The 11117-nt window shown below is 57.7% G+C and overlaps 4 protein-coding genes across 4 annotated transcripts; 1 reads left to right on the top strand and 3 right to left on the bottom strand.

Moving 5' to 3' along the window:
- Positions 1 to 732: 732 nt before the first annotated feature.
- BJ171DRAFT_599710 (acyl transferase/acyl hydrolase/lysophospholipase) lies at positions 733 to 4969 on the bottom strand. Its single transcript, XM_053114950.1, has 15 exons — positions 4596 to 4969; positions 4277 to 4336; positions 4113 to 4173; positions 3638 to 3945; positions 3378 to 3570; positions 3026 to 3183; positions 2831 to 2897; positions 2609 to 2676; positions 2417 to 2518; positions 2289 to 2305; positions 2074 to 2196; positions 1896 to 1957; positions 1575 to 1690; positions 1296 to 1482; positions 733 to 1132 (listed from the first exon to the last, which is right to left on the bottom strand). The coding sequence occupies exons 1-15, from the start codon at positions 4884 to 4886 to the stop codon at positions 921 to 923; spliced, it is 2025 nt and encodes a 674-aa protein (XP_052965884.1). The 5' UTR covers positions 4887 to 4969; the 3' UTR covers positions 733 to 920.
- A 168-nt stretch (positions 4970 to 5137) lies between these two features.
- On the bottom strand, positions 5138 to 6964 carry BJ171DRAFT_508045 (pre-RNA processing PIH1/Nop17-domain-containing protein). Its single transcript, XM_053111274.1, has 5 exons — positions 6455 to 6964; positions 6089 to 6236; positions 5870 to 6013; positions 5456 to 5700; positions 5138 to 5344 (listed from the first exon to the last, which is right to left on the bottom strand). Exons 1-5 carry the CDS (start codon positions 6848 to 6850, stop codon positions 5174 to 5176), a joined length of 1104 nt encoding a protein of 367 aa, XP_052965883.1. The 5' UTR covers positions 6851 to 6964; the 3' UTR covers positions 5138 to 5173.
- A 35-nt stretch (positions 6965 to 6999) lies between these two features.
- On the bottom strand, positions 7000 to 9204 carry BJ171DRAFT_508043 (translation initiation factor eIF 4e-like domain-containing protein). The gene is made up of 6 exons (XM_053111273.1): positions 8857 to 9204; positions 8449 to 8524; positions 8122 to 8253; positions 7912 to 7956; positions 7632 to 7768; positions 7000 to 7391 (listed from the first exon to the last, which is right to left on the bottom strand). The coding sequence occupies exons 1-6, from the start codon at positions 8994 to 8996 to the stop codon at positions 7277 to 7279; spliced, it is 645 nt and encodes a 214-aa protein (XP_052965882.1). The 5' UTR covers positions 8997 to 9204; the 3' UTR covers positions 7000 to 7276.
- Positions 9205 to 9541: 337 nt separating this feature from the next.
- Positions 9542 to 11065, top strand: BJ171DRAFT_442987 (P-loop containing nucleoside triphosphate hydrolase protein; the record flags this gene model as incomplete). The annotated part of the gene is made up of 6 exons (XM_053108107.1): positions 9542 to 9620; positions 9713 to 9854; positions 9956 to 10090; positions 10255 to 10352; positions 10487 to 10699; positions 10811 to 11065. Coding segments are annotated over 6 exons (922 nt in total), but the record flags the coding sequence as incomplete, so codon positions are not given.
- Between the last annotated feature and the right edge of the window lie 52 nt (positions 11066 to 11117).

Here is an 11117-nt window from a genome sequence, read left to right as displayed (position 1 = left end):
ATCCACCAGGATGCTGTTTGGGTGAATGGGAAAATGCCAGGACCGGAACATGCCAGGATGGGCTCCCAGCACCAGTGTACCGCCGAGGACTGCCTCTCCGCGGCTGCGCACCCGCCATCTCGATCTCTTGATCCTGCTCGTCCTTCTCACCCACGCTGAACCTCCGACCTCCTTTAATTGGCCATCTGTCACCCAGTCCGACCCTGCTGCAACCCCCAGACGCAAGCTCTCTGTGACTTGATTCAAATTCCCAACCAAATCAACCCCAATGGGATCCGCAGCTTCAATCGCGAGTCTGGCGGTCGTACTGCGCCCAAGCTACCTCCGCCTAAAATCCAGGCTGCGACGACAGAGTCCGCAAAGCGTGCGCCTCTCAAGCTGCCGCCGCCCAAGAGCAACTTATCTGCAAACGCACCTGGCGACGAAGCCTCGGCCTCCGCCCAGGAACCCTCCGTTCCCGACCCAGAGCCGGAGACAATGGACACCGCTCAGCTCGATCAAGTTGATGAATCGTCGCGCACTGCCGACGATGTTGGCGATGCCGACAGTGCTGCCAAGGCCGTCGATGCACCCATCGACGACGAGGCTGCTAGCACCCCTCCGAACAAGAAGCAACGGCTTGAGGGCATCGTGGAAGATGCTCCGAGTGAGCCAGTGGATGCTCACGATGCTTAGCTCGTATGGCAGGCAGTAGTAGCAGCCTTGCCATCCGAATACAAACCGAGTCCACCATCTATTCGTCGCTGGCGAATCGCACTATAGTCGTTGATAATGCAGCGCAGCAGATGCAACATGTCCGTACATCCAGCATCCAACACACAGCGTCCAGCGGGCCGAGCATTGTTCCTGGCTATGCAAACTGGGCTGCCCGCCCTCGGACAGTGACTTTCTCCAGGAACCGGGCAGCTTGGCAGAGCCGCTCATGTTGTCGTTGGCGCCGAGTCTCGTCGGTTCGAGGGCCCCGCCGAGCTCGAACCCTGCGACGGCATGACTAGCGAGACCGATGAGCGCTCGCTGCCGCCCGCTCTCCGGGGAATGTCTGAGTCGGCCTCGAACTTGCGAATACGCAGCCGATAAATGATTTCATCGATGCACAGCTCCACAAGACAGTGATTCCGCATGATCGAAACCTCTGGAGGACAGGTTGCAGAGTAGCCAGTCAGGGCAAAGCAGTTGGGCAAAGCAAAGCGGTTAGCGCAGACAACCAACCGAGCCGGGGCAAGTACGCCGTTTGTCCTGCCGACGAGCACGGGGACTGCCGTGACTGAGGGCAAGCACCGATTGTCCAAACTTACTGGGCCAAGTGGCTCGCTCGCCTGTAATCGTATAGTTCACGAGCATGTCCGAGTCGGGGTTACCAACAAGCCGGGTGTAGTCGTCGGGAGAGATGTCTGGAACGATCGTGATGTCGCCGTAGTACCGCTGCACGAGAATCGCTTGGACCCTGAAGAGGAGGCTGTTCCCGAGCCCAAGCTCCGAGAGCTGCATATGGCAGGCAGAGTCGTTGGCGGGCAGCGTGTGAATACCCAGCATGAACAGCGCATAAACGGGCACTGAATCTGCGAGTGCTGCACCTGGTATAGACGGTGATGTGCCTCGGACCGAATCAGATACGAAAGCTTGGATGTGAGTTGGTCCACGGTGGATGGGCTGAAGGTATCCTGCATAAATGGGACAACATGGGGATTGACTGCCACCATTACGCATGCGATCAGAATGGAGTCGAGCGACACGTGCAAACGGTATGGAAAGGGATTGTGGAAGCAATCAGTGGAAACACCCAGTGGAGTCAGTCGAGGCTTATCGAGTGGTGCGTGCTGCAAAAGAGTCGCTCTACTACATCACACCATTTTGGCATCCACGTCTCGCCCTGAGCTCGGCAGAACGACCATCACCTTGACTAACGATGAAGTGGTTGACGTTGAAAAGCTCAGACAGACGCGCGATCGGCAGGTCGCTGAAACGCATAGCAACAGAGGGTGGGCCACATAGTAACAAAGCGTAAGTCGCGGCGGCCCAACCCGAACTGCCTACCCGCAAGCCACGATCACAGCCGCAGCTTTCCACACATACTTTTCGACAGACCCGTCGATCCACTTGTGTCCGGACGGGTTCCACTGGATGATCTTTCCGTTTCGGTCCTTGGCCATCAGAGGCGCGGATTTGTACACATATGGAATGGCACATGACGCCGTGCTGATATCCGAGAAGAATGCACTCACGAGTCAGCTCGAGACAACGACGGAGTCCGGAGCAAGGAGCTGGGCGCAAGCAGACAAGACACCTACACAGCTGACCAAATGATCTGCGACAATAGCGCATCAAATATGGGTTGGGCTCAGTACAGGCATCGAGACAAGGCGGCCTCTCGCCGGCGCGGTACGTTCTGCGGGATGCGACACCCACGGCAACGCACCACGTTCGGGGCAGTGAGGTAATTCAGCAACTTGGGCATTTCAAAGACAGTCGACGTGCTGACGGTAATGTTCAGCACCCTCCGGGTCTTGTTGAAGGCTTCCTATGATTTTGGCGGATCCATCAGCATGCATATAGACCACAAAGTGGGAAGGAGCAGCTTGCTGGGCACAGCAAATCTCCTGCCGGTTACCAGAAATGTGAGGTCGCCAACGTTGTCTCGCATGGCTTGGACAAAGACCTGGACGTCAAATACTACGCCTAGAACATAGGGAGAAACACCCCCAGGCAACAAGACAAGTAGAGAGGATTGATGTGGGCACATCCAGTGTCAGTCGCTCCCCGACCCCTTACAACAAACTGAATACGGCCATCGCCGCCACCGCGAATGATCAAGTGCAGGATCGGCCATCACCGTCTTTCAGTATCCGAAGAAGTCGTTTAAATATGTTCCCGTGATCTTCCGCCGATTCGAATACATTCTGTAACAGCGGCACGAGCGCCAGTTAGTACTCGGTATCGTAGTATCGAGAGTATCGTGGTGTCCGATGGCCGGGACCGATGGCCAGGGCCAATGGATCAACTTTTGGCCGACCCAGCCTCCACCCACCAAATTGAGGGTGTCCGGCTCGAATATGTACGGGACCTCAGAGTCCGTCCGGGTGCATAGCACAGCGGCGATGATGGCGCCGCAGGAAGAGCCGCTGATGATGCGTGGGAGAAGCTTCGTCTCATAAAGCGTTTTGATGACGCCGACATGGGTCAGTCCTGTGGCAGTCATAGAAATGATCGTAGGATCCAGGGGAGGGGGGGCCGCAATAGGGAGAGAGTGAACCGAGTTCAGCATCTTGGAAGCCGATGCGACTGGTAACTGTTTGGTCGATGCGTTACTTGACTACTATCGACGAACTACCCAGCACACACACGATCATATTCTCGTCGTCGCTCATTTGTGACCTCACCAAAGATGGCCCCTCCGCTCAGTAGAAGGGCAGTTCGTCCATATGACTTCTGGATGCTAAGAAAGAGATCGAGCTTGGATGCATTCGGCAGGTCGTCCGACTCGGTGTCGCAGATGATATTGAGCTGCTTGGTGACTTCTTCGATGTAGTCTTCGATCAGCCGCTTGGTGCCAATATGCGTATGGCCGTACAGCTGGCGACAGACAGTGACATGAGACTTTCGATAGAGTCGAATGTAGGCAGCAATCCCATTTGCTCACCAGATAGTGCGACAGTGCGACAGCAGGATGGCCCCGTCCGTATTGAGGCAATATGGCAGTGGGTCCGCTGGCCGATGATGTTGCTGGATCGTCCGAGACAAGACCTCCGTCCTCCCACATGAGCCCAGATTCACTCACTTTGTGGTTTCCCATGTTCCCAAGATCCCTGTTCAGGCTCGTCCGGAGGAGAAAGATCATCGATGATATGTCGCCCGAGAGGCGGGCCTTCTTCAGCGAGACAAGGCGCTCTTGAATAAGATGGTAGTCGTAATCCGGCGAAACAGGATCTGATTTCCACTTTTCATTTCCTGTTCGAGATCAGAGTCCAAGTTGCAGATTGACGGATGTATATATGGATGGATGTATATGGATATCAGTCGGACAAGCGAGATGAGGGGCTTGGTTCGTCGTCGGAAGATGGATGAGCGTGTGCAGGAAATCAATCGTCTCATCCATCCATTGCCGCTGCACACACCTTCGAGATCGTCGAGGACCAGCGAGGCAGCCGCCCATTGCTCATAGTTGGTAGCCCGATCCTAAAGAGTATCCGAGCTCGTCAGCCGCTCCACTTGTTCATCAGCAGTGGAGCCGAGTCACTCATGAGCCGAAACCACCAAGCCAGCTCCAGACAAAACCTACACGTATGCGCTTGAAATACTCGATGGTATCGTTTTGGTGGAGCATGGCCAGGTAGATTTTCTGGCGTGTGAGGTGTGGGGTGTTAGCAAGACCCGATGGCCACAGGCAAATGGTGACCAGCGGCACCTGTCCGAAATATGTCCGGACGGCAGCACTGCATTGTCCGCGTTGAATAAATCAGGAGTATCCAGTCGGGCTGATGTTCAGGGGTTGGGAGATGCCATCGAGGGCACCAATGGCGGAGAGGCGGCATCCAGGGGACAAATGGCACCCCCCTCGCATCATCTGTCTTGGGGGCTCGGCGGTCATCCGGCCTCACCTTCATCCAAAAGCTTGAGACATCGCTGACGATCATGCCCGCGAGCGAGAGCAGGTTGCGGAAATGAAGCGCCAGCCGAGACTCTGGCGATATTTCCGAACTGTTCACAACGGGGCCAAGAGTGACGGTTGGGGACTGCGACGACCGCAGAGGATGGGCTGGATCGGCATCGCTGTGGGCATTTGGGCCGAGATTGTGGTTGCTGGCGCCGATGCCGGTGCTGGTGCTGGTGTTGATGTGGATGGGACGAGGCAGCTTTGGGCTCGAGAGACGCGACGGCAGCGACGACATTGCAGAGGCAAAGCCAAAGACGGAGCAGGGACAGCACAGGACGAAGGGCCCCAGAAGCAAATGATAAGAGAATGAGATCTGTGATTCTGGCGGCTCGGATCGGGCGGGCAAATATGGCCGGCCAGCGACTGCTGGGGACTCACAGGCAGAACGGGGGCCTGCTGCTGGACCATGCTTTTCACGTGCGGGGACGCTTTGATCTGATCATCACCATCGGTAAACAGCCAGGATACAAGAGAGCAGGAAGGACTCATGTGCAGATAGCATGGTGTGTATTGGAATGCCGTCTACACCGACGTCATGGTGATGGTCAGCACCCTGGTCTCGCGGTTGAAGACTGCCTCGCCGAGCTCGGTGTCGATGGCCCTGGGCAGACGCAGATCCAGATCGTATCGCTCGGGTGAATGGAACAAAAGTCGATCGGACTCAATGTCCACCGTGCAGCTGCGGGTGGAAGTCTGTTTGGACGTGGATGCCGAGCAGGTTTGGGACAGAGACATGAGGAGCTTGTCGATCGGGCGACGCATCCCTCGATACAATGCATCCAAACCAGCGCAGATGCTACTTACGAGATCAGGCAACTCGATGGTGGCAATCACGTCGCTTCCCTTGACGACCAGGTTGTGCTTGGGCTCTTTCAGGCGACGTAACGCTTGTGATGACGAGGATGCAGTCGCAGCCGGTGAACCTCTCAATCTCTGAGCTGTCGCCGAGGTCAACACCGGATTGATCTCAGAAATCTGGGGTCGCTGCGTCCGCCGAATGATGTGCTTGGAGAGCTGGCCCTTGGTTTTCAGCTTTGGCAATGTGAACTCTGCAGGAGTTGATGGCGAACGGATAGCATTCGCCAGCGAAACGATACGGAATGAGCGCAGCCGCCGCTTGGGCATGGTGGGTGTCGACAGGGCCAAGACGCTTCGAATCGCCCCACGATGCCTGGTGATGATCGGTGTCGTTGGGACAACAGGGAGGACAATGATTACCTCGACTGAGATCCAAACGATGCTTCTCCTCAACCCACTCCATCGACAGCTCGACCAGGAACAGCTTGAAGTCCTCGTCGGCCATGCATTTGAGGAAGGGCTGCGTGTTGATACACGCATCAAAGACAAGGCAGGCCCTGCCGGCTGGAGGATCGCCATAGCATCAGTATGAGCACGGCAGAGCAGTTTCGAGAGGGAATCTCAGGCCCGATCGCTTACACTTGTCCTTTTCGGCCTTGGGACCCGAGAGTGAGAGTGGAACGCGGAAGGCGGTGTTGTCTTCGGCATTCAGCGCCCGACGAATCTCTTCGTCGGATGCCAAAGGCGGCGGAGGGATTTGCTCGCTGTGGCAGAGGTTGATGAATACCTACAAGGGCAGCAGCACGAGCATCAGCATCCACCAGGACATGCCCAGAGTGATCGAAAGCACGTTCGGCAACACCAGCAGCTCCGTCGTCGGCCAAGTCTCTCTTTATCAAGCCCTGTCTATCTTCTCGAGCGAGTACATCTTGTGCGAGATCTGCGCCTCGGCGGCCGAGCAACGCCCAGGACCATCGCCAAATGGGCATGCTTCATGCGTCTGACCTTCAGCCCGGCAGCCCAGTCGCCAACTTCGGTTTGGTTGAGGGTCTTGACGACGAACCCGGGCTCGGGGACAACTTCAAAGGCTTTTGGATGCTCGTCGGGCTGGGCGAGCGGGTCGGCAGGAAGGCCGGAAAGGACCTTGGCTGCGAGCTCTGGGTTCTCAGACATGGTTCTGAGAAAGTCCTGGAAGGACGGATCAGCCATCTCGTCGGTTGGCTGTGAGCGGGATGGCTGCGTGGCGGACGCCAGAAGATCCTCGATGGACATGGCGACGGGGCCGTGAGGGAGAGATGCGAATCGGTGTGTGCGTGAGGAGGGGGGAGTGAGGCCAGGTGTTGTGTTGAAGCGATCGGCGATGGCGGGACAGATCAGGGCCAAGTGTGGGCGATCGGCCATGAGGGTTCTGTGCCCGAAATGGCGGTAGCCCAGCGGTGTTCCCTCGCATCGACCACCGCCTTGAGCAGAGTGGTCTACAGGCTGCCCCGGGCCAACGGTGCGATTGGCGATGGCGGGGCTGCTCAAGGTCCCGGGCGAAGCTGGGTTTCTGCAGACATGCTGGTTGTATGTATTCAGGACCTCAGAAATGGGTGTTCCAGGGACAGCCGGATCGAAGATGTCCAAGGTACCCAAAGGCACACATTCAACCAAGAGCCATGCCCCCTCTCCCTCTTGTTCAAAGTGGCCAGCCGTCAATGGGATCATGTGCTTTTGATTGCAGTGGTATTTCGGATTGTGACTACAGCAATGTTCGCTGAAAACCCCGGGGCAGTCGGGGCGCCCGGTATTTTCGTCGAAGGGCTGTATTGACCTCATGCACCTCCCCTATCGGAACATCTCTGTGTTTCTAAAGCTGGAATTGTCCGTGATGGACGACTTGTGGGCCTTGTATTCCATAACGCAGTTTGCAGGCAGATTCAGAACCTTCTTCAGTGTATCCCTATGGCAGCACCGAGTGTCGCAGCAAGTTACGGTGGTCAGCAAAGCCGTCGGCTCGCCCAGTAGATGCTGGCAGCCTCTCAGGACTGTGTCGGCCGGATCTCCAGCCCATTCAGTGTGCCAGTGCGCCGGGTCGCATGCCTCCAGAGACACAGAGGCGGTTCATGACCAGAGGTCCGGGTCAAGAGCACAGCGAGAGCACAGGCACGAGTCATCCGAAAAGCGCAACACGGCAACATACCTGATTTTCAAATTGACTCGGCTGTCATCAGCATTCCTGTTCCACAGGGACAAGATGTCCTCCGAGTGGCGGATCGATATAACGGCCCCACAAATCTCATCCCCGACATCGAACTGGTCGCCGATTAATGAGATGACCTGGGATGCGTGGGGCATGGACACAACATGGGCCAGAGCAAGGAACGTATGCTGGTCAGGACACTCGCATACCTTGCAGCGTGCGAGCTCGTTATCCTCTCCTTGCCCATCCAACGCTGCTCCGCGCAGGTACATCAACGTACCAAGCTTTCCCAGTAACGAGATGCAAGTCCCTTTTTTAGCCGCACCTGGAGGCCACGCAGAACAACAGGTTAGTGGAACACTGGTCTCGCAGATGACCAAAAAGCGCACCCTCATCCGTGTGATCGTCGGCTCGATCGGCACACGCTCGCATGAGGACTCGAGCTGATTTGACTATCGAGACTGCCTCAAAATGCCGTGCTGGTACCCACAATCCATTTTCCACCCTTGATGTTGTCTTCCCAAATGGGACGCAAGCCCGATTTGAAGAGATGATAGTCGCTGATTGTGGGCAAATCGTGCGGGCGGTTGAGATGGCTGTACACGGCCCAAAACTCTTCGATCTGGCAGGACACGGGCAGGACACGGGCAGGACAGGAGCAGGACGACATGGTCAGCCGCAGGTTTCCCGCCACAGAATGTACGGCAAGGGTGTTGGTAGACAGCGATGCAGAGTATGCTCCGGAAAGTCCCTCAGCCGATCCGGCAGGGCTGCGACGCTCAGAAGTGGTGATGCGGCGAGACAGACGGTTCCGCACCGATGCAAATCCGGCAATGCGCTTGATGGCCGAGTTGTAGTCCTGCAGCTTGGAGCCTGGTTCTCGGTGCATGAACCTGGATGCGAAAGCGGCCACAAACACACGGTCAGCATCTACCGTCGACAAGTCCTGCAGTCCTGGAGTCATGAAGGAAGTGGATCCGACCGATCCAATCTCATCGGATCACAGCACATCCTGTTGTATCCTTTCGTGTCGGGGGGATCACATCCTGCCACATCGAGTAAGCCACGCCGGCGACTCGGCTGGACTGGGCCAAAGCGCCTTGAAGTAGAGGGTGTGTACACGGCAGCGCTTCGATTGCGTACAGCCAATCGACCGGAGCATGCACCTCGAATCCTGGTGTGGGACAGTGTGGGGAAGCCAGCGGCTGCAGTGACAGAAACGCACCAAAACGCCCATCCAGACTTCAGGAGGTGGCCCTTGGATGGAAAGGGAACTATCAGCTCTGGAGACGGCTGGGTGGAGTCTGCGATGGTGGTTTCAGCAGAGCCGTTGGACAGCGATGTCGGATTGTGGGACGAGTGCATGGCTTGAGTGGGCGAGTCGGTCGGGTGGTTGGTCGGGCAGATCGGGCGGGCAAACGGGAGAGAGGCCACAGGCGAGATCGGGCAGGCTTGTGCGGGGCTTGCGGGCGACGGATATGGGTGGGCAGGATGCAGCAGGGCTCTGGGCGACAGACACCAGGGCCGGGGAGGAGGAGGGTGAGTGGGGGGGGGCGATGGACGACAAATGCGATCGGAGACGAAGAAAATTTTTGCCATCCAAAGGACTGGCGACGACGAACACGAGAGCAGGGAGGCGGCGAGACGGCGGGCGAGACGGCGGGCGAGGAGCGAGAGAGAGCAATGGATGACCCACGAGCAGCGAGAGGCAGCGAGACGGCAGCGAGGCCGGAGCGAGAGCGCGGCGAGATCCATGTCGCTCGCGATCGATATCGATCCGCGGACGATCGCCATGCCGTCACCGAGGCCGTCACCGAAGCTGCCATCCAGGTTGCCGTCCAGGCTGTTACCGAGATCTCCACCAAGACTTCCATCGAGGCTGTCTCCATGATATCCCCCATGATATCCCCCATGATATCCCCCATGATATCCCCGGTCCATCGGCGGCTGCTTTCCTCAACGCCTGCGCATTGGCACAACAACCCGCTGGTATGGTGCTGCTGTCTCCGTGCGATCGGCGGCCTGGCCGCCAGCGTCACCATCCTCACAGTCTCCAACATGCTGCATGCTCCATGATCCAGGGCATCCCCGCTGCAAAATCAGCACCACCGTCGCTGCCTCGGGCTCACAAGGGGCTACCGGCTCGGACAAAGATCCACGGCGTCGGCCACATTGTTGCCGTTGCATCCGGCAAGGGCGGCGTTGGTAAATCGACGACAGCCGGTAAGGATTGCAGTGGGTCAGCTACAGCCGGTGCACTCTGCCGTACCATCGCCACCGCCCAGCAGTCAGACTTCTCACTCGTGCATCTCGATGCCATGCAGTTAATCTCGCCGTGGCTCTGTCGACTCTGGGCAAGAGCGTCGGCCTACTCGATGCGGATCTGTTTGGGCCGTCGATTCCCAAGATGATGAACCTGCAGGGCGAGCCAGAGATTGTCCAACGACCGGGCGTGCCAAGTACGTCGAGTTTGATCTGCAGATGCAAAGCATGGCCGGTCGCAGGGCTCGCGTGCTGCTGGGCGAATGTGGAATGTCGACCACGGCCGTTGCATCTTCCGCTGCGGATCTCACTCGATGCGATGCGGCTCACATGCGAATCCCGTCGTCCGTGCCGTATCCAGTATCGCTTCTTCGCCCGCTCACCAACTATGGCGTCAAGTGCATGTCGATGGGGTTCCTAGTCGGCGCTGATGCCCCGATCGTCTGGCGAGGTTTGATGGTTAGTTTGGTGTGCGTTGCGCCTTGGCCCGGTGATGCCTGCCTTTACACCAGGACCGATGGGAGATGCCAACCAGAGGCTTCGTTGGACAAGATAACCCACTCACCAGGTCGCCGCTGCTGCCGACGTGCCAGGTTATGAAGGCGATCGAGCAGCTCGTGCGGCAGGTGGACTGGTCCGACACCGATATCCTTGTCGTCGACATGCCGCCGGGCACGGGCGACACCCAGCTCTCGATCACACAGCTGGTGCCTCTCTCGGGCGCCATCATTGTGTCAACCCCGCAGGATGTTGCTCTGCTGGATGTCAAGAAGGGCATCAACATGTTCAAGAAGGTGGACGTGCCGGTGAGTCGGTCGGAAGCAACCAATCTGCCACCTGGCCTCGCTATATCATCCGCATTCGTGCCAGGCAATCGCCGTGCTAATCGATATGGCCTGGCTTCTTGTGCGGCGCAGATCCTGGGTCTTATCCAGAACATGAGCTACTTTATCTGTCCAAACTGCTCGCACCCGTCACACATCTTTGGCAAGGACGGCGTCGCCCAGACCTCCAAGGACCTCAACATCGCCATGCTGGGCGATGTGCCGCTCGATGCCTCGGTCTGCGAGACCTCGGATGCAGGACAGCCGATCGTGATTGCCCGCCCCGACAGCGAGCACGCCAAGGTGTACCGGTCCATCGCCCAAAAGGTCATCGACAAGCTCGGCATGCCCTAGAACTCGGAACTGGTCCGCTGCGTTGGGGCGACCGGCAGGCTTTTCG

The sequence above is a fragment of the Polychytrium aggregatum genome, assembly GCF_025602895.1.
Source record: "Polychytrium aggregatum strain JEL109 chromosome Unknown BJ171scaffold_22, whole genome shotgun sequence".
Classification (NCBI taxonomy): domain Eukaryota; kingdom Fungi; phylum Chytridiomycota; class Chytridiomycetes; order Polychytriales; genus Polychytrium; species Polychytrium aggregatum.
Note: the sequence above shows the minus strand (reverse complement) of the source record. Positions and strands in the feature narration are given on the sequence as shown.